The sequence below is a fragment of the Physeter macrocephalus genome, chromosome 17, assembly GCF_002837175.3.
Source record: "Physeter macrocephalus isolate SW-GA chromosome 17, ASM283717v5, whole genome shotgun sequence".
NCBI classification, from domain to species: Eukaryota; Metazoa; Chordata; class Mammalia; order Artiodactyla; family Physeteridae; genus Physeter; species Physeter macrocephalus.
In genome coordinates this window covers 49,256,959-49,279,361 of record NC_041230.1, presented here as the reverse complement: position 1 = coordinate 49,279,361, position 22,403 = coordinate 49,256,959, and the positions used below count along the sequence as shown (strand labels likewise).

Here is a 22,403-nt window from a genome sequence, read left to right as displayed (position 1 = left end):
TGTGCACATAGGAACAGATGCTCTAAACCATGACTGTGGTCTACAAAAAAAATTAGCGTTATTAAGCCCCTACAGACTCAGCGTCTCACTCTGAGATAACTGAAGTGTCTAAGCCATTGGCTAATTAAATCTAAACAGATATATTTCACATAAAATACCTATTGGTATTGGTATAGACAATACCAATACATTATATTGGTATAAAGCATTGTTTAGCCCCTTCTGATTGTGTTTATATCTGTATATTAAGCCTCTTTTTGATTTTCATCAGAAGTAACTGATACACCAATTTTGAAATATCTCATTTAAATTGGTGTTTTTCTCCTCTGCTTTGGCCACTGGCTAACACCATCCAAATTTTCCCTTTTATTCTAGCAGTTGAGGAGGCACTTGTATGTTCTTACGTGGTAATCTTACCTCTAGTTTTATTTTGTCCTCCTATTCTTTTTCTGTCCTTCATTTGCCCAGATTTCCTCACCTTTTAATTTTATCATAATTGTAACATACGTTGTTATAACCCCAAATCCTTTGTGGATCAAGATAGGGAGTAGACTTTAAAGTGTTATTGTAAAAGGACATGCGATTTAGTGATGATCACTGAAGGATTTTCACCAAAAGTGACAGATATACCCATTTTTAAATATCTTTATTCACAAACCTGTATATTATCTGTCAGTTCGAATGCCATATATATGATAAAATAGATGAGAAGTATCATATTTACAATGAAATCATTATTTTATATAGCTGAATCAACTGATAGGCTACCTCCTGCAATAATAACTTAATGGGCCCAATTCTACCTTTTGAATGGACCAATTTTATGATTCTCTTGGAAAGTTTTGGGTTGGGTGTAGTTTCTTGTTGCTTCTTTCTGTGATCCAAGGCTTAAGAGAAAATCCCTGGAAACCAGCAACTGGAACCAGACCTCTCCAGGATTGAGGAGAGACAGGAGTGAGAAAAGAGACATCCTGTCACATCTTAAAGTCCCACAACTGCTATGCTTTGCAGGAGGAGGAAAGAATCAGTCCCAAGAATTATACTGAACATTTCTAAATCGTCAACATCAAGGATTAATCTCTAAAACAAGTTTGCAGATAGAAGCTATCCAGCTAGTCATTATAAAATGCATATGCAATACAGTCAAGGATGCTGTGCTTACAAAACCACATACATCTTATTTATCTCTAATTTTAAAATAATTCATTCCCTTATTGGGTATGCAAGTGAGCAATGGAGAAAGTGGTGCATCTGCAATACCTGAAATTTAAAAAAAAAGAAAAGAAAAGAAAATGAAAATAATCACAGGGACAACGATTTGAGGCAGTTTAAAAATGACCAAGATTAGAGGGTGGATCATGGACCCCCATTAAGTGAAGCAGAATATGCAAAACAGGGGATGATGGGATAGCAGACTAGAGCCATGAGAAAGCTCAGGGGCAATTAGTCAGCAAAGAGAGGGTCGAATGTAGTATGTTGTTAATTCTTCTGGCTGATGAAGTATGCTGACTACTTACCGGCTGGTGCTAAGGATTTCAGTGCTTCCAGAAGATGGGGGCTAGAGAACTTAACCAGGCACCGGAGGGGTTCTTCTCTCTCAGTCAGGATGCCCCCATTTAGGTCACTTTTGAATTTCGTTTCAAGCTGTCAACAGATATATTTTTAAGTGATGATTAAATATATCAGTTGCAATGGCAAAATATAAAGAAATAGGATTATGTATTTCACTAATTCTTGTTATCAAGAAACACAGGGACTAATGGGGGTGGGAACCATTTAATTTGCTAATTGCAAACGTTGAGGGCAACCAGTATATCCAACAATATCGCATGCAAAAAGCCAAGCGTGGGCTTCCCTGGTGGTGCAGTGGTTGAGAGTCCGCCTGCCGATGCAGGGGACACGGGTTCGTGCCCTGGAGCGGCTGGGCCCGTAAGCCATGGCCACTGAGCCTGCGCGTCCGGAGCCTGTGCTCCGCAACGGGAGAGGCCACAACAGTGAGAGGCCCACGTGCTGCAAAAAAAAGAAAAAAAAAAAAAAAAAAAAAAAAAAAAAAGCCAGGCGTGCACAGTGCCTGACACACAGGAGACCTTGCATGTCAGTTCCGCCCTCAGATGCCCTTTACCTGAGCATTAGGTTTGCATTCTTAATGGAAAATGAGCACTGTTTTTTGTAATCTGTCATTTCAATGTAAAAATGTCATGTGTTTTGAGTCACTACTGCAGTTTAACTTCTTATTATAGAAGATTTAGAAAACATACAAAAGTGAGGAGCACAGTGTAATGAGTCCCCATGTGCATATCACCCAGCTGAAACAATGACTGGTCTTGTTCCATCTATTACTCTACCTTCCGTTCCCTACCTGCCCACCCCCACTGGATTATTTTGAAGCAAATCCAAGACACCGTAGTATCCCACCTGCAAATATTTCAATGTATCTAAAAGAGTCCTAAAAAGGACTCTTTTTCAAAACTTCACCCCCATAACATTACCACACCTAAAAAAATTAATAACAGTTCCTTCATATCATCAAATATATAAGTGCTGCTACTTCAGTAGGTACTTGGCTCTTAGACTCTAACTTCATTTTTTTTTTTTTAACTTAAAATGATCCTTAAAATTTAGAGACAGAATGCTGAAATATTTAGAGGGTGAGTAATGTCTGCAACTAATTCAAATGGTTCAGAATAAAGAAAGAGAAAGAAAGAAAGCAGATGTGGCAAAATGTTAACAATTAGTAAATTTTGAAACAAAGGGGAAATGAATGCTCATTGTAATATTCTCGCATGTTTTCTGAAGGTTTGATATTTTTCAAAATAGAAAAGGTAAGGAAAAATCAGTAGCAGGTATGAATAAATGTGCACCTTGTCTTATAGAATAGACCCATTCTAAGATGTGTATAAAGAGAAGTTTTGTGGACTAAATCTTATGTATCCTAGATCAGTGGTTCTCTGTGCAGAATTGGCTAGAGGGCTTGTGAAGACAGATGTCTGGGACCCACCTCCAGAGTCCGCAATCCAGTAGGACCAGAATGGGGCCAAGAACCTGCATTTCTTACCCATATTCCCAGCTGAGGCTGATTTTGCTGGTCCAGGGACCACACTTTGAGAATGACTGTCTTAAGAGTGTGAGCTGTATAAAAGATATGGGTTGAAACCTGCCATTCGGGGAGCATAACTTGAAAGGTGTCAGTCAACTTTTCCCACTAAAAACAAATCAAACCAAACAGGCACTGGGCCTGAGTGAGCAGATCAATGGTAGACTTAAAGTGTGGTCCGTAGCTGCAGAAGGTTCCTTCTAAGCAGAAAGAATTTTATTGGAAGGTTTGAGGGGAGGAGGGTGTTACGAGTATGACCATGAGTATTAGATTAGGGTGATCGTGATATAAGCCTTGAATTCTTCTAATGGTGGCCATGGGCTTGCCCCCCACCTGGCTTTCCTGGTGGGCAAGCTTCTGGAATGAGCCAGGTGTGCAGGCTGCTGGGTTTTCTCCACGTGATGCCAACTGGGCTTTGTAATGACTTATTTATTCACTCTTTTATTTAATAAGTATTTATAAGCACTGACCATGTGCAAGCATTGTTCTAGGTGTGGGTGGGCTAGAAAGGTGTAACCTACCATTTTTTTTTTCTCAAAAATACAGATCACAGCTGGTTGTACATAACGGAATTAATATGAAAGGTGAAATGAAAAGGCAAATTCAAACTTTCCAAAGGTCTCCTTTGCAACAGAGGAACTTACTAAATATGATAAAGACTATTTTAACTCATAAACTTATTATACAACATTAAAGTGACAAATGAATAAGAGACAGTTTCTTAGATCTGTTTTCCACTTAGTTTTAGTTCTTTTTAAAAAATATTGGTAACTTGTAGTTAGTTTATAGCAGTGTCCTACCTTATATTGTGCAAATTCTAGTCTTGGTTGTGGATAGTCTCCAAAAATTTCTTGAGTCACTCTCTGGACTCTCTCTTTTTCTGTTTTGTTTTCATGAATGATCCTTGAATCCACTACAGATGGAAGATTTCAAGAGAAACAGCTGTTATATATTTAGTATTATTATAATATTATATATTTTATATATGTTAATATATTCCACCCATAAAGTATCATCCTTTCATTCCTAACCTTTCAACTTGCTTGTATAACTTAAAAATAATGTTTACTGTTTCTTCTCGATTGTAATAATTTCTTATTGTTGAAAAGCTGGAAAGTATAGGCTGGTAAGAGAAAATAAAAATCACCCATAATTCCACCACATAGAGATAAGTACTGTTAACATTTTAATCTATTTGTCTAACCCTTTTTTCAGTGAATAAAAAGATATGCATTTTTTAAACTGGGATTATAAAATACACACACTTTTGTATCCTGCTTTCTTTACTTAACATGAAATCAATAGCAGTTCCTATGCCATTGGAAAGTCATAAATATGTTTAGTTCATAATGGCTGTACCATTTCATTTTATTGCCAAATCACTGCCAAGAGAGAGGAACATTTTCATTTTTATAAATCTATATTGTACCCCATCACTTTTCTGAACTTTCTGATCCGCATTAGTAGTTCCATACTCTATTCTCTTGGGTTTTCTAGGAAAGGACTCACGTCACCTGTGAGTAGCAACAGCGTAACAATTCTGATTACAGGCACACTTCAGAGATAAGGGGGTGCAGTTCTATACCACTGCAATAAAGTGAGTCGCATGAATTTTCTGCTTTCCCAGTGCATATAAAAGTTATGTTTATACTGTACTGCAGTCTATTAAGTGTGCAACACTATCATGTCTAAAAGGACAACGTACATACCTTATTTAAAATGTACTTTATTGCTAAAACATGCTAACCATAATCTGAGCCCTCAGGGAGTTGTAATCTTTTTGCAGTAGTAACATCAAAGATCACTGATCACAGATCACCATAACAAATATAATAATAATGAAAAAGTTTGAAATATTGTGAGAATTACAAAAATGTGACACAGAGACATGAAATGAGCAAATGCCGTTGGAAACATGGCGCTGAGAGATTTTGCTCAACACGGGGTTGCCACAAACCTTCAATTTGTAAGTAACGCAGTACCTGCGAGATGCAATAAAGTACTCAGGAAGCATTAAGAGCCTGGGCTCCAGACTCAGATTCGGATTTCACTCCTGGCTTTGCCGATTCCTAGCTATGTGATTTTGCCTCACAAGTTACTAAACCTCTCTGAAACCCAGTTTCCTGATGAAAAGAGCTTGTTCATGGGACTGCGGTGAAGAAATAGGAAATGACTCATATAAACACCTTAGTATGGTGCCTGGCACAGAAGAAATGCTCAACAACTGTTAGTTAATTTTTGTTTTTGTTGTGATTATTATTAGATGCCAGTCTAGTCAATTCTAAAAGAGATTATGGTAGTTTAACTTGCCCACTTCAACAGAAATTTAATTTTCAATTTTCTGAAAACAGTAAATACTTTTGAATCACATTCTGGTACATAAATGTTTTCCTGGGTGACAGAAATCTGAAAAGGAATGTCCTTCCAAATTTCAGTTTTTATCTTAAAACACACATACTATTTATATCTAGCCCAAGGCTTCTTTCTTGTAGAGGTGTAGTAGAGTTGTGAGTTTCAAAGGTCTAGGAAAAAGAAAAAAGAAAAAAGTGAATGTTTTCCTAATTTTATCACCTTGAGGTATAGATATTAATTGGTTTTAATGCACAAAAGTATGGCAAATCTTATCTTTAGTTTTTCCCAACACAAAGATTTGAGGCCATTTGCAGACTGAGTTGAGCATTTCTCCTAGAGCGATGTTGGCAGAGAATGCCAGCAACATGGCTGCTTTGTTTGAGGAGCTCTGTATCTTGTTAACGTAAAAAATGGATCTGGAAGAAGTATAGCGGGTGAATGCAGAAGCTCGAGGAATCAGAGGCAGCATTTACAATGTGATGTTTCAGCTTTATATCTATGTCTTTATAACTGTAAAAAATTTGCTGAGATTCCTTATCGAAAAATAACTTTCCTATTGTAAGTCTGAACCTCTCAGACCCCTTCGCTTACTCTCCCCACTGAAGCCATTGTTTTTATAATTAAGTGTTTGACAATATGAATTTTCCTAGAAATGCAACTGTTATCGGAGAACCGTTGATAGCAATTTGGTAGGAGGGTGGTAGGTAAGAGGGAGGGGCTGCTGTGGGAGAAAATCATTATCTAACTTCTTAATGTTAGATTTTTTCCTTGAAGAGTAGCTTGCAGAGAGCCATCACTTCTTTCTACTTAGAACAGATGAAAAAATACATAAGTATAACATACCTAAGGGCTCAAAGATATACACAGAGCCGTAACAATCCTATAGGAGTCTGAACATATGAGCACACAGATGCCATGCAGAGGAAAAAAAAACCCCAAAAACCCTGAGCCTGGGAGCAAGGCGAGATCCGTTCTTATCATTAAAGGGGAACAGTGCGTTCAAATAATTTTGACAAATAAATTGTGGGACTTAATAAACCAATGTCTTCTCCTTTACTTCCAACTCCTGTATCACCTGCTTGACTGATGGGACAAAAAATTCTGCTTCTCTCTTGCAGAACAGAATAATATAATCAGCTTCAAAAGACAGTGTCGAGTTACTCTGAAGAGAAAATAAATTCAGATTGGAATAGATGATTTGGAAACGGGGACCTATAACATAGACCCCAATGACTAATGGGCAGTATAAAATACAATGCAACTATAAAAAGATGAGAGTGAGAAATTATATTGTTTCCTTTCATGTTAACTGAAAACTTTCTGCACTTCAGGGATATCTGACGTGATCTCCTATCGCTGGAGGTAGACTTTCCCACCTGCTCAGCTTCTAAATTATGTGTGAAAGAGAAAATGGAGACTTAACTTTAAATAGAGTCACTGATGGGCTCACCTGATTATACTGTTTAAAAACAATAGCCTTAAGAGAGTCCAGATACCGGCTTCTGAGGTCCATTTTCACAATCTGATGGTGTTTGCTAGCAATTGTCAGTGCCTTGAAGTGAAAATTAGTAAGACTATTAGCATTACTGTGTCTATCTCTGTATTTACAATACTTGTTCAGGAAAAAATCCAGAACGATTAAATATCATGGCCTGTTACTCAGCTTGAAAAACAAAAACAGGGGCTAATGGCATTAAGAGTCTCACAAATGCAAGGTCTTTTGTAATACCATTTTTAGAAAAGTGATCCTGTTTATTTTTTTTATTAAAAAAATTTTTTTTTAATTCTTGGCTGCACCAAGCAGCATGTGGGATCTTAGTTCCCCAACCAGGGATCGAATCCGTGCCCCCTACAGTGGAAGCACGGACTTTTAACCACTGGACCGCCAGGGAAGTCCCAAAGTGATCCTGTTTAAAGTTAGGAATTATAACAAATGAAATTCAGAGTTAAGAATAAACAGTGAATACTCAAACGTTACCATTTTTGATTACTAGTCATTAATACTACGATACTGCCATACAAAAATGCAAATATGTATGTACGCTCTAGGACAAATCTTGAAGAAAAAAGTGCAAATTAAATGCAACTTATAAAAGCTTCCCATCGCCTGGGGAAACAAGTTGGAAGACTGAAAGAGAATTAATAGAATAAGGTATGTACCTGGAACTAGAGGGTAGAAATAAGTTTGCCTTAAGATACACATTAGAAAAGAACATTAGCTTTTGGGGTGATGTTTAAACTAGGTGGGACAGGGTGGACTCACCTGGCTGTCAGTGGATGGAAAACCACTATTTATTCTGGAGGAAGAGACTCCAAATGTAAAGGAGAGTTAAGTGTTAGAAAGAAATAGAAGTGAGCAACACTAGCAGTCTTTCTGCCACTTCAGTAAACACCTAAGGAATTTAAATGATAAGTCCACCTGCCTGGAGCACTTGGTGTTCTACTTGGCTCTAGAGATGATGCAGGCAGGATGGCAGAGCTGCTTATCTACAATCAGCTCTGGAACCAACTGAAGCACCATTGTAATTGTGAATGTTAAGACGGTGGAAGCAGCAGCAGTTGCCAGGCTAATTTAGGGATGGCTTATTTGGGGGAAGATGCTAGGAAGCCTGTGATACCAAAGGCAGAACCATAAACAGAAGCAGGCTCTGACCAGGGGACCATCTTCTGTTAAAGCACTCTTCTTGCGTACGCAATGCGGGGAAAATGGTTACAAATGAAAATAATGTTCATTAATAGGCAAATGATGAGGTCATGAAAAAGTAGTGAGGTACATTCATATGTAACCTCATTGAAATGTTCTGTTAAGTTAGAATTAGAAAAAGCAAATTACAGACCCTATGTACCAGCGTGGTTTTTGTAATAAAACGTCTTCTGAAAGGAACTAGCAGAACTGTTAAAAGCAGTTATTTTGGGTGAATGGGATTGCGCAGAGGGTATGGAGTCTTAAAAGACTGTTCAGAGACTTCTGTGTTGGTTGGATTTTTACCTTGATTGTGTACTACTTCTCAATTACAAGACAGTAATGAAGAGTTCTAAACCAATGCTTATGCTGTCCTCCCACTTGTAGAATAATAACACTTTCTGCTTCTTATTTTAGGAGATAAAGAATTACAGGTGGTATTTTTTTTTTTGGCTGCGCCACGCAGCATACTAGATCTTAGTTCCCTGACCACGGACTGAACCTGTGCCCCATGCAGTGGAAGCGCGGAGACTTAACCACTGGTCCGCCAGGGAAGTCCCCCTACAGGTCGCATTTTATATCAAATGATATTGAGCAGTTTAAACCTACATGGACCTGAGATAAGGATAATACAGCGTTATAGCTTATAGTAATTGGTTCCATACCTGACCCAGAAGGGGTAGATTGCTTTTCAGTTGGGAGGAAGAAGTGAAGGCATATGGAGTTTGGGAATAATACACCACGTAAGCAGGTTTGTACTGGTTTGGCTTTCTATACTGTGTTCCCCAGGCAATTCGAATCCATACTGCATTCTCCTCAGCATCTCTGAAGCTGACTGTCACCTTATTTAAAAAAAAAAAGATGTAAGTTTCCTAATTAAAATCTCACGTGGCACCAACAACTGGTGCTTTTTAGGGGTGAAGGATGTTACTATAATCTTGCACACCGGCTGAAGTCTGGCAGTCTTTTCTCCTACGTTTTTTTTTTTTTTGGCCGGGCCGTGAGGCATGCAGGATCTTAGTTCCCCAGCCAGGGATTGAAGCCATGCCCCCTGCAGTGGAAGCATGGAGTCTTAACCACTGGACCACCAGGGAAGTCCCTCTCCTACTCTTCATTACAGTGTTTTGGGAAATCTTTGGGAGAATATTTTGTGGTCGTTTTGTAAAGATACATTCGTGCCTTGCAAAGTCTTTTGGAGGGAAAAAAGTTTTAAATCCTACAAGCAGGATATGACATCAAAAATTTTTAATAATTTCTTGGGCTTTGTCCTGAAAAACTATAAGAGTTTACGAAGCAAGGCAGCCTCACAAATGAGATATCTTATAAGGAAGCATTTTTAGCATTGAACACAGACCGTGCACTGTAAAGTTTAATATTAAGATTTCTATGTAGCAATGGGCTTAAAAAAATACTAATCCTAATGCTTTTAGGCATTTAGCTCAGGTGCTAAAAATTACCCCAAAGCAAAGTTACATAGCAAGAATATAAGAAATTCTACATGGTTTCCATTTCATGGATAAAATATAGACCTTTCTAAACTTTTAAATATGATTGCCAGTTTCTATGGAATTTAATATCTCACTCCTAGACTGTTAGCTCCCCTTGCAGCTCACACCCTGGAGATACTTGAGACAGGAGCACTTGGCTTGCCCACATCCCTGTTTTTTTTTTTCTGGCTGTGCTGCGCGGCTTGCGGGATCTTAGTTCCCTGACCAGGGATTGAACCCGGGTCCTTGGCAGTGAGAGCGTGGAATTCTAACCACTGGACCACCAGGGAATCCCCTGCCCACATCTCTTTATTTCCTCCCTCTTGTATCTTATTCCCGGTGATCACATGGCTGCTGACATTAGCAAAGAAGGCAGTTACAGTTGTCCCTAAGGATTCTGGATGATTGGTTCCAGGACCCCTCTCAGATACCAGGATACCAAAATCCGAGGATGCTCAAGTCTCTTATATAAAATGGTGTAGTAATTGCAAATAACCTGTGAGATCCTCCCACATACTTTAAATCACTTCCAAGTTACTTATAATACCTAATAGAAAGTAAATGCTATGTAAATAATCATAAATACAACATGAATGCTATGTAAACAGTTGCTGACCCAAAGCAAATTCAAGTTTTGCTTTTTGGAACTTTCTAGAATTATTTTTCCCGAATATTTTCAATTTGTGGTTGGTTGAATCCATGGGTGCGGAACCCATGTATATGGAGGGCCGACTGTATTTTGACTCTGCCCGCTCTTTATCTGGTTGCTTCCCCAAATTTCCTCAGTGTATCAGACAAGGAACCCAAGACAAGGGGCATGGAGGGTACAGAGCAGTCTGACCTTTCCCTGGATGAGCAGCACAGCCCTCAGCCCCGACAGGCATGCAGTGGACCTCTGCCAGCTCGAATGGAAGAGGACAGGATCTTAGTCTGAATAGCCTCTTTGCATCACATTACAAAAGAAAATAAGTGTGTAAAGTCAACATTGAGTGTAGTATATGGAGGGCACATTTTCACTAGGAGAAAATTGGTAGCATTCAACAGAGTCAGGTAGTCTCTAGTCTAGAATGAGGATAACTTAAGTGAGGGCTCATGAAGGGACTTTAAGAGGTCTGTGACCTCCTGAATTGGATGCACCATTGGATGGACATGTCTAAAGGTATGCTTTTCTAGAGAGGTGCTATGCCACTTATCAAAATTTTCATAAGGGTCTGTAGTCCAAAAAAAGGTTAAAAATCAGTAGGCTAAGAGGAAAGGGCATCCACAGAGTCAGTGTAATCCTGGCCCGGCTGGCCGATGCTCCATCTCACATCCTTACAGTAAAGAAGATACTCAGATACCTGTAGAGGCAGGGCCCAAATACAGACATTTATTATTTTCCCAAGAAACTACCTCAGTGGATATCCTCTTGCAATACCTGGGATAAAGCGTTTCACAGAGGAGAGCTCAGATTAATATTGCTCAAGCTTAAACGAGTGCAGCCAAGGGACTTCCCTGGTGGTCTAGTGGTTAAGACTTTGTGCTTCCAATGCGGGGGGTGCGGCTTTGATCCCTGGTCAGGGAACTAAGATCCCACATGCCATGTGGCACAGCCAAAAAATTAAAAAAAAAAAATTTAAGATGACATAAACTAGTGTGGCCAAGGGTCCTAAGTGGTTTGGCGAAACTGGGACTGTTCTCTTGGCCAGGGTATCCTCCACTAGCCATCAACTGTCAGTAACTGGCCAAGGCCCACAAGCTACTGAACATATGTATGTTTGGCGTGAGAATCAAATGAAGCTTACAATACAAAGAATCACCACATATTTAACACGTTAACATACTTAACACAGACCATCATTATTATACTACATGATACAGGCATAGAAAAGGACAGAAAATGTGCTACCTTACCATTGAAACAGTTTTTAGTTTGTCTCTTCTTTGTAAGTTTTTCCAAGAACTTTGTATTTTGAAGAGTTTTACCTGGTAATATGTGCAGTTAATCTTCTCTCTCTCTCTCTCTCACACACACACACACACACACACACACACACACACTCACTCACTCACTCTCCACCCATCACTCCCCAGTTAGGCTCCCTGTGTCCTCTCATATCAGCTTCTCTCCCCCATTGGTTCAAGACAGGAGTTCTTTACCTGAAGTCCATGGTTAGAATTCAGGGCATCTGTGGACTTGGTGGGGGAAAAATTTCATCTTTATTTTTACTAATTTCTAACTGAAATTAAGCATCTCCTTCAACTGGAAAGTAGGCATGAAAACAGTGGAATTTTAGGACCTGTTACTTTGTTGTCCATAGAAATCCCAAATACTCTTATCATATTATAATTGTTGCACATGCCTCAAAAATATCATTTACACCTATTAGTACTTTGAAACTAGTTGCTTTTAAACCCATCATGAGATTATTTATTGTGTTAATAAAGAAGCACATGCATTACTTATCACAATTTGCCATTTTAATACCTTAACTGTATTTTTAATATCATTTGTTTCCCCTGTGAGTCTATGGATTTTATTTTATAGCATTTAAATACACTCTTCTGAGAAGTGGTCCATAAGCTTCACTAATAGCCAAAGGGTCCTTGGTACAAAAAGGTTAAGGTGCCTGTCCTAGAGTAGCAGGTGACTCACTCTTCACTCCTGGACACCAGGAGATGCTATTTGTCATGACGTCACCATCATCAGCCTTTGGGAAAGTGGGGTTATCCAGCCACTAGTTAAGTTATGTGGAGGAAGGTGAAGATAAGCCGGGAGTCTTCAGTCAGTTGAGGAAAGGGGTGAGGACATGTGGGCCAGCTCGGAGTAGAGGGACGGGGAGACAGAAAAGACACACAGCCTTTACCTGCTCATCCTCCCCATCTCAAATCTGCAGTATACACAGCACGTCACTCTCTAGCTGGCCTTTCAAGCAGGACAGATATGATCAGTAAAAAAGCTCCTTTGTCCCCCCAGCCGCCCCCACTAGTGTGCCTGAAATTCATTCAGGAGGCAAAAGCTTTTGGTAGTGATAAGAAAAGAGAAATCTAACAACTGAAATACATGGGCATCAAAGTGGGAGGAAATGTGAGGGTTTCAGACTCTTTTCTCCTTGCGTGGTGAGGGCAGTGGCCTGGGGTGAAAAGAACAGAAGTTCCTGGTGCCTAAAAGAGGGACGGGAAAGACCATCAAGTGAGAAGGTGCTGGGAGGGAAGATGGAGATAAACTCTGAACTGGACCCGAGAGAGAGAGAGACACTCTCTAGGTTTCTTGTTTTGGGTGAAGTAGGGTGGGAGTGTTTGCTGTGAGTGTTTCTCAAGATGAGTTAGCCAGTCATGTTCAGCCTCATAAGAAGGCTGCTTCCAGAAGGGTCCAAACCACATATCCACAACACTTCTGGAGGTCTGGCCAGGGGTTATGTGGTAATGAGGCTCTTTGTTTAAAAAAAAAAAAATAAAAAGCAGGTGCATGTGCCACAGCCACGGTCCAGACAGGACTCTCCTGTAACGTCTGCAAAGTTCATAATTTCATGGTAAGAAGAGTTTTCAAATAATATAAACCAAAATAAGAACTTAGGAGCAAGGTAGAAAAAAGTGCTTGCTTATTCACAAAATTTAAAAAAAAAGGAGACATACCTTCTCTTGGTTCACAATTTTCTTTGAATTAATTTATAAATTAAATGCAGGGAATTCCCTGGTGGTCCAGTGGTTAGGACTCTGCACTCTCACTGCTGAGGTCCTGGGTTCAATCGCTGGTCAGGCAGCTAAGATTCTATAAGCCGTGTGGCACAGTCAAAAATAAATGCACCCCTACTCAAAAGGCTGAAGATTTTGTTTTGTTCTGTAAACCTGAGAAAATGTTTCTAAGATTGATCTGGAGAAAAAGTTAGGACATTTTTGACAAAGAAGAGTAATTGGGGGTAGGGGCCGGGTTGACTTGTCTTAAGGATTATTGAAATGTTTTAAAAAATACAGCGATTAAAGGAATGGGAAGTTTGCTCCAGGCAAGTGGCCCTCCTGATACCCAATCCAGAAGCAGGTAGAGCAGCCTACATGGTAACTGGCAGGACCACTCTGAGTGGTCTCCCTGCAGGGGCAGAGCCGGCCCTGGAGGAATAGACCAGAGTAGGTGCTGCCTGCAAGCAGCTGCTCTCACTCAGGCTAAGGCCCTGCTCCTGCTGGAGGCAAGTGAAGGGGGCGGTGAGGAGGGGCCAATGGGATTGCTTCCACGTGTGGGACACGTCAGGAGCAAGAAGAAATATTTCCCTCCAAGAGTCTTGCGGCAGAAAGAACAGAGCTTGAGGATGAGCCTGGGGAAAGGATGTACTTTTACTGAGACCTGAGCACATTTATAAGCAGTAGAGTAGGAATCAGAAGAGGCAAGAGATTAAGGATGCAAGAGAACAGAGGAAAATAAAGCAGGTATGTTGGATGAAGACGTAGGAGATGGATTCACAGCACACACAGAGGGTCATTATACGAAAGGAGATAAGGGAATATGTTCGGTGACAGGTGGGTAAGTAGAAAGCAGGACCAGTTAGAGACAGGATGAGGTAAGGGGATGGAGAGACAGGTCAAGGAGTTTATCAGAGAAGAGGGAACACCACTATGCCAGAGAGGACGGCCAGAGCACGGTGAATGGGACAGAGTTTTTGGCATGTCTTTATATGCAAGGAGGACTAAGGCAGAGTAAGGTGGAAAGGGAATGAAGTAGGGGAGGCTGTTAAAAAGTGATCACCTCAGGACCTACTGTATATCACAGGGAACTTGGCTCAATATTCTGTAATAACCTTAATGGGAAAAGAATTTGAAAAAGAATGGATACTTGTATGGGTATAACTGAATCACTCTCCTGTATGCCCGTAACACATCATTGTTAATCAACTATACTCCAATATAAAATGAAAATTAAAAAAAAAAAAAAGCAATCACCTCAACCTAGGATAAGATGTTGAGGTGGTACCTGTGGAAACAGACTGGCAGCTGAGGACTCTTCGGTGCTCTCGAGCTACCCTAATATTGTGGCCACGAGCCACCTAGGGCCATTTAACTAAAACTCATACAGTTAAACACGATGAACATTTTAGTTTCTCAGTCACACCAGCCACACTTCAAGTGCTCAGTAGCCACACGTGGCTACTAGCTGGGTCCTGGACGGTGCTGATCTAGAACAGTTCCATCGTTGTACAGTCCTACTGGGCAGTGCTGCTCTTGAGAAAGAAGCAGTACCCCTGAATTGAGAGGTAAGGGGAGGGGAAAGTTTTTACACTGAGTAGAGTTTGTCTTTGATACGGAATAGAACAGTATGGAATATTACTAACTGAAATTCTTACAAATTGAAAAAAATAACGTAGTAGCGAATTTTAAGTGCACAGATGCCATGAAATTGAATTTTATGGAAATTCAGATAAATTTTATTCTTACATTTTTTAATGCTCTCTTAAGAATTTTCTTGAATGAACTTTTGAATTGTTCCATGTCAAAAAGGTCAATGTCTTCACCTGTCAAAATGAAAAGAAAAATCAAGAAGAATCAAGGGAGCTACAGTGTCTTCAATACATTTACAAAGATCCTGAAGATAAGCATTTGGTGTAACCTCAAGGAGCAGTAATGATCAAATCACACAAACGCTGCTGGTACCCCTGACAGAGCATCACCAGATATATTTCTCATTTTTCTATACACGAGTAATAATCACTGCATTTGGAAAGAAAAGAGACTTAAGAGGAACAAACTGCTACTCATTTTTAAATTGCCAAAACATCAAATACAAGTGTTCAGTTAAAAATGGAAAACATTACCTGGTCCTTTACTCATCTGAAAAACATCCCAAACTTTCTGATGCCGATGAAATTGAGTATCTGAGACAGGGAGGAAGAACTTATTACTATCATATCAGAGAACTTTCAAGTAACTATCATATCAGAGAACTTTCAACTTACAAATACATATTTTTAATAATGTGAAAGTGGAGAAAAATAACAGTAATTTACAAATGAAGTTATACAGATCTTTATTCAAAATATAAATTTTAAATGGATTAAATTTACTCCAGACAAATAAAACAAGTCATAAAGAATTACTCAATATAGTAGAGATTTAGCATTTATTCTTAGACCATTTATTCTGTCCACACTGGTCTACTCCACAGACGGCTGCCTCTATGCAGCAAGCCAGGGATGATGTGCTCCTGGAACTGGTGTTTCTATCGGCTTTCCTTAGTCTGGAGCACTCTTCTCCTAGCTTGCTGCACATCTCATTCTGGCCTCTACTAAAATGCCACAGTGCAGAATGGCCTACCCTGAACACCCTACCAAAATCGATCCCCCATCCCGCCCTGCTTTAGTTTCCTTCATAGTACTTACCACTACCTGACATTACAGCATACATTTAGATGTTCATTTGTACACTGCTTGTACCTGTGGGATATTGGACTTAGTCTTGTTCACTGCTGTAGTCCCAGCGTCTAGCCACTGGCTGGCATTAAACATATATATTTGATGAATGAATGAATGAATGTACGACATAGAAGACACCCTCCAGGAGTTACAAACTTAAGAGTATCTTGGAGTAAAAATGGGCCTAGGAAGTTACTGAGTTCAGTCCCAACACATTATCATCCTGGCTTTACTCTGTCCCTGCGCTGACCTCAGTCTGCATCCCTGTGTCTTTGGACCTAGGACCAAGGTGCTCTGCACCCCATAAGAGGGGCTGTTGGCCCCAATACTCAAGGGCACCAACCTGCTGTGCCTTTGTCTTATTACTTTTCTTGTCTTCTGTCTTTCTTTTTTTTCTTTTTTTGGTGCCTTGGCGTCCTTGTCTCCCCATCCCACCCCATTTATGGCAATGGCCTGACAATTCTTGATTATCCAGTTCTGTCCCAAACAGGTGTAATCAGGTATAATGTGATGCCTGCCCTGAAAGATAGCATCCAAAGGGTTTTGTTTCTTTCCGGTATTTTCTTCCTTGGTTCTGTGTTTCAGAGTTCAGATGGCCTGCTAAATGATCTTTGAATAAGGTTGTTATCGTAATAATGGAGATTAAAAACTTTTTGTCGTTAATGATTCTTTTAAACACTGTGTAGAAGTTCATGATAAATGGCAAGGACTTAAATACAAATGCAGACATTTCCTCAAAATAGAACACGTGCTAGACTAATCCATGATATTTGTGACAAGCTTGGTCCACCTCTAGTGTCTCCTGTCTTAGCCGGGGGCCCAATTTCCTTCTAGTTGCACATGCAGACCCCAGAGCCATGTGTGCCTCTCCCACTTCGTGCCCCCATGATCATACTACGTGCAAGTACGGTCAGTGTTAATCCTTACATTCCTTACAAGCTGCACTGTAATTAGAACACGTTCGCAGACATCTATTTTCAAATTCTGTTAATAATAATACAAAGCCTAACAAACACTTACCATGTGCTTATTGTATGCCAGTTACTGTGCCAAGGGCTTTTCAAGTCTTATCTTACTTAACCCTCATAACAATCCTGTGAAGTAGAAGCTGTTGTTATGTCCATTTTACTTAGGAAAAGTCTGAGGCTTAAAAAAAGGTCATGTGACTTGGCAAAGGACACAAGACTGGTAAGTGACAGAGCTGAAATATGAAACCAGGGCAACTTGACTCTAGAATCTGAGCCATTACATACAAAACTGCCTCTCTGATGAAACTGGACTGGTTAAGCGTAAATACAAATCGCCAAAACTTACAAATGATGTCTAAAAGGGCTGCATCATTGAGACTTGCACGATTCTCCTGAAAGAGAATATACCATTTTTAGTAATCATGGTGATAGGTGTGGTTCTACCCCATCTACAGCACATTTTAGGATTGCTTAGAGCAGATGAGGGCCCTCTCAGTACTTTACTGACAACCTGTCTCCCATCTCTGCTCTCCTGTTAAATAACACATCTTCTGATTCGTGTCTCATTACAGGTTCTCACAACTGTTCTCCCCTGATCTAATCCTCATTTATCACTTTTAACTTTTTTTTTTTTTTAATCTATGGTATCCGTCTAGATTTCCTCTATCCCAGGTTTTCTCAGCCAGGTGCTAGTGACATTTTGAGTCAGATAAAGATGTGCTGTAGAAAATGTCCTAGGATGTAAAGGAGCATTCCTGGCCTCTACCCACTGGAAGCCAGCAGCACCCCAATCTCACAGTTTTGACACCCAAAAACGTCTCCAGACATTGTGTCCTCTGGGAGACAAAATCATCCCAGCTAAGAACCACTGCTTTATACACACACATTTATATGTTTATATATTATATAGTTTCTTTCAGTGTTATACAGAAAGATCTAGTTTATTCATTTTAATGGTTAAAGAATATTTTATGTGGACGTATCATTATTTATCTAATCTCCTAAGTAGAGTTGTTTCCAATTTTTTGTGTGTAAACAATGCTAGTTAACATCTTTATATATAGATATTTACATATCTCTAACTAGGTATATAAATGTTTATCAATTATGATATTACATACACCTCATTTTTTATTATGTTTTCCATATATGTAAATTTCGAAGTGGAATTTCTGGGTCATAAAGTATATTTATTTAAAAATGAGGGCTTCCCTGGTGGCGCAGTGGTTGAGAGTCTGCCTGCCGATGCAGGGGACACGGGTTCGTGCCCCGGTCCGGGAAGATCCCACATGCTGTGGAGCGGCTGGGCCCGTGAGCCATGGCCGCTGAGCCTGCGCGTCCGGAGCCTGTGCTCCGCAACGGGAGAGGCCACAACAGTGAGAGGCCCGCGTACCGGGACACGGGTTCGAGCTCTGGTCCGGGAGGATCCCACATGCCGTGGAGCAACTAAGCCCGTGCGCCACAACCACTGAGCCCGCGCTCTGGAGCCCGTGCTCCGCAACAAGAGAAGCCAGCGCACTGAGAAGCCTGTGCACCGCAAAGAAGAGTAGCCCTCGGGCTTCCCTGGTGGCGCAGTGGTTGGGAGTCTGCCTGCTAATGCAGGGGACACGGGTTCGAGCCCTGGTCTGGGAGGATCCCACATGCCGCGGAGCGACTAGGCCCGTGAGCCACAACTACTGAGCCTGCGCGTCTGGAGCCTGTGCTCCACAACAGGAGAGGCCGCGATAGTGAGAGGCCCGCGCATCGCGATGAAGAGTGGCCCCCGCTTGCCACAACTAGAGAAAGCCCTCGCACAAAAACGAAGACCCAACACAGCAAAAATAAATAAATAAATTAATAAACTCCTACCCCCAACATAAAAAAAATCAACTGTTTACAAAAAAAAAAAAAAAACAGTAGCCCTCGCTTGCAGCAACTAGAGAAAGCCCGCGCACAGCAACGAAGACCCAATGCCGCCAAAAATAAATTAAAAAAAAAAAATTAGTTCCTTTTCCGCTATAGTGGTACGTAGCCCTCCTAACTTCACAGCCTAGCAGCTACCTTACATCTCTTTTGGACTAAGAAAACGAAAGAAAAAAAACCAAAGGGTAGCGTCATGTTCAAGGTTAATCATTTTGAACACTGTTACCTCACAAAGCAGAACCAAGTCCTGAACAAGAGATTCCTTTCTCTGCCGGAAGTTTACAGTCTGCAGTTGATTTTCAGACAAAAAATTCCATGTTTTTAGTATTGTCATCATTTCAGTCATTGGAATTTTCAAGATGGTCCTCCTGAAAAACTCGGAAACAGTTTCATCCATCTCTTTGGCACTTTCGTAAAGACAAAACCAAAAACAGCACGATAAAGTATTAACCAAACACAAAAGTGTAACTTAGTGAATTTTCAGCATATTTTTTTTTTGCCAGAATTTTGATTTGTAGGTCAAACACCCAAATGTTTACCATTTTTCAGGCACTCTGTGAACAGTGTTCCAACAGGAGGATTAAATGATTTTCTCCTTAAGCATACATTTAAATATGTTTTAAAGTTTTTAAAAATTAGTGCTCTCCCTCCTTTCCTGGCTAGAGTGTTTTGATCTTTTGATGGCAATGACATGTGAATCATTCACTCATTTACTGATTCATGTATCAAATTACTGAGCACCTGTGTGTGCCAGGCAGTTTTCTAGGCACTGGGGAAAGATACAGCTTTAATCAAAAAGACAAAAATCCCTGCCAATATGGAGCGTCCTTTCTAGTTGGGAGAGACAGGCAACAGGAAAATCACAAAAAATGTTAAAAGTGATAAGTGCTGAGGAGAAAACGGAGCAGTGTTAGGAAGCAGTGAAAGTGGAGCAGGCTGGCAGTGGGTGGTGGGGATGGAGAGCAGGCCTCAGAGAGAAGGTGACATTTGAGCCAATCCCTGGGGAAGGGACAGTGAGCCATGGGGCTATGGTAGAGGAGCTTTCCAGGCAGATGGAAGAGCAAGTGCAAAAGCCTCGGGGCCTTCAAGGGACAGGGAGAAGGAGGCCTCCAGAGAGGTCAGAGTGGTGAGTGAAAAGGCACACAGGAGGAGGTGAGGTCAGAGATCATTAAGGGCTGTGTTTATGACTAGAGGCAGAAGTCAGTCTGTCAATCTCACCTGCTTCCACCATGACTATGGCATTCCCAAGGACAAATAGAGGAGATTCCCCTAAAAGAATCCTGGCTGTGACGTATTTCTACCATTTAAGTGTTGAACACAGCATATAATTTATTATCATCGCCCACTTCTGAAAATACATGGGTAGTTGAATATATTGGGTTGCCCAAAACGTTCGTGCGGGTTTTTCTGTAACATCTTATGGCAAAACCTGCATGAACTTTTTGGCCAGCCCAATACTTTGGAAAGATACTAAAAACAATCGTTAAAAATAAAGAGGAATGATTAGGAGTTCTTTAGAGAGAAAAATAACTGAATTAAGAATGTGGGAGCAGCATCAGGATCATGGAAATCGAGCCTGACTCATTTCCTTGTCCAGATGCAGGACCCACCTGCCTTAATGTCAGGACGAAAATCCTCACCATGGTCCACAAGGCCCTGCGTGGTTTGGTTCCTGCCTCCCTGTCATCTACCACACTCTCTCCTTGGCTTTCTGAGCTCCAGCTACACTGCCCTTCTACTTTCTCTATTACAAGAGGATCCCTTCAGCTAAGGGCCATTGCATCTGCGGTGACCCCTGCTTAGAAGGTTCTTCTACACATATTCACATGGCTTTTGTAATTCAGGTCTCAGCCATGCTTCTTCACAGAGAGACTTACCCTGACCACCCAATCTAGTTACTTCCCCACCTTGTCTTTACAGAACTATCTGAAATTATCTTGCTTATTGATTACTTTATTGCATTAAATATTTGATTAAGCTTCACTAGGGCAGGAACTATGTTTGTCTTATTCATAGCTGCGTTCCTAGAATCTAGAACAGTGTCAGCCCAAGAACTGTCTAGTGGAAATACTTGTGGAATGAAGTCTTAGAGACTCTCCTGAAGCAGCCGTGCCTGAGGAGGTAAACAACCTGGGAAGGATTAGGGTCCAACAGTCGGTGACAATATCAAGCCAACGTCTCCCATCAAAAACACTGGAGGTGGCGGTTGTTAAAATGCAGATTCCTGGGCTCCAACGATTGAAACTGGGGGTGGTGGTGTGGGGGACCGAGAAGGGCCTGAGATTTTTGCATTTTAAGACTAAGAGTCTTAATTCCGGCTAAACTTTGGGAATGCCATTCGAAAGAATTCTGGTAGAAAGAGTCCACGCAATCTCATCAATAAAGTTGGAAAACCCTTGAATAAACTCTTCTGATTCCCTGTGATTAGCTAATTTCTTTTTACATTTGACCGCTTGGCACAGTGCTTGGCTTGGTGCTCGAGATATAACAGCCGAATGAACGCATGACAAAAAAGGTCCCTTTTAAGTAACTTTCCTGGAAATCTACACAGCCTAAGAGCTGCCACAAGGAGCAGCAGGAGTAATGCGAGAGGCTGCAAAGACTAAAAAGGACGGACGCCAAGGTTAACCAAAAACCAGTACACTCAACTCTGGGGAAAGCAGTAACCCAGGGCTGCGATAGTTTAGCCGGTGACAGCTCGGCGCGGATCCAGCGTCACGCAGGCCCTACGTGAGGCCCCGCCCCACCACGGGCGGATGTGACGTCACGGCCCAGCGTCACCGCCCTCCTCAGCTCAGCCTCAACTGTAGTCCCCAGCCTCCGGCCCGAGACCGAGGGCCAATCCCGCACCTTGGGACTTGCGGCAGTCGCGAAAGAGTCGCCTCAGAGGCGTGGGACGTGGCTTCTTCAAGGCTCCCGCCACGCTCGGGGGCCCGATGCCATGCCGCCAGGGGTCCTCTTACCGTCCCACATCGCCGGCCGGCTCTCTCCTCATCAGCCGTTCCCGCCTGGTGCACCTTCAAAGCCACCAATTGCAGTTCCCGCCGCCCTGGAGCCCCGCCCACCGGAGCCCAAACTTTGGACTGTACCCTTGGCACAGGGGACCGTGTGGGGAGAGCGACGGAAGTGAAACTCGCCGAGCCCCCGCCTCACTCTTCTTAGCAGAGAATATTGTTTGAATGCTTTAATCCCAGCCACGAAATCTTGCTCGTCGGTTCGACTTAAAGTTCAGGCTCTACCGCGCCTTCGCGGACTCGCTCTCCCTCCCCCGACAGCGCCAGAAAATGGGCCTGTCCAGGCCGGATGACGCATGCGCATCGGGCGGCGAGCGGTGGGGGCTGGCCGAGCGGGGTCAGGCGTGGAGGGCACGGAACCTTCGCCACCCGGAGCTGTCCAGGCTCCGGCGCCCTGGCCGCCGGCTTTTGGGTGCAGAGTCTTCACCGGTGAATACCGCTTCCTCTCTCCGGGTGTGGCCGCCAGTCGGGTGAGTCTCGGGGGTCCGGGCCGTTCCGAGGAGCGCACTCTTCGTGGCCGAGGTGT

General features: G+C 41.7%; 2 protein-coding genes across 5 annotated transcripts in view; one reads left to right on the top strand and one right to left on the bottom strand.

Annotated features, from left to right (window-relative positions):
* Nucleotides 1–22,403, top strand: part of CMC2 (C-X9-C motif containing 2) — a 37,857-nt gene that overhangs the window by 1,023 nt on the left and 14,431 nt on the right.
* CENPN (centromere protein N) lies at nt 634–21,906 on the bottom strand. Of its 4 annotated transcripts, none has more exons than XM_007125205.4 (11): nt 21,827–21,906; nt 19,090–19,270; nt 17,308–17,353; nt 15,397–15,456; nt 15,020–15,096; nt 8,795–8,971; nt 6,897–6,998; nt 5,553–5,616; nt 3,895–4,007; nt 1,518–1,644; nt 634–1,260 (listed from the first exon to the last, which is right to left on the bottom strand). In XM_007125205.4, the coding sequence occupies exons 1-11, from the start codon at nt 21,856–21,858 to the stop codon at nt 1,178–1,180; spliced, it is 1,062 nt and encodes a 353-aa protein (XP_007125267.1). In that variant the 5' UTR covers nt 21,859–21,906; the 3' UTR covers nt 634–1,177. The 4 variants fall into 4 exon arrangements, with proteins under 4 accessions (XP_007125267.1, XP_007125268.1, XP_007125269.1 ...); XM_007125206.4 differs by having other exon boundaries at nt 19,090–19,231; nt 21,827–21,894; XM_007125207.4 differs by having other exon boundaries at nt 21,714–21,872.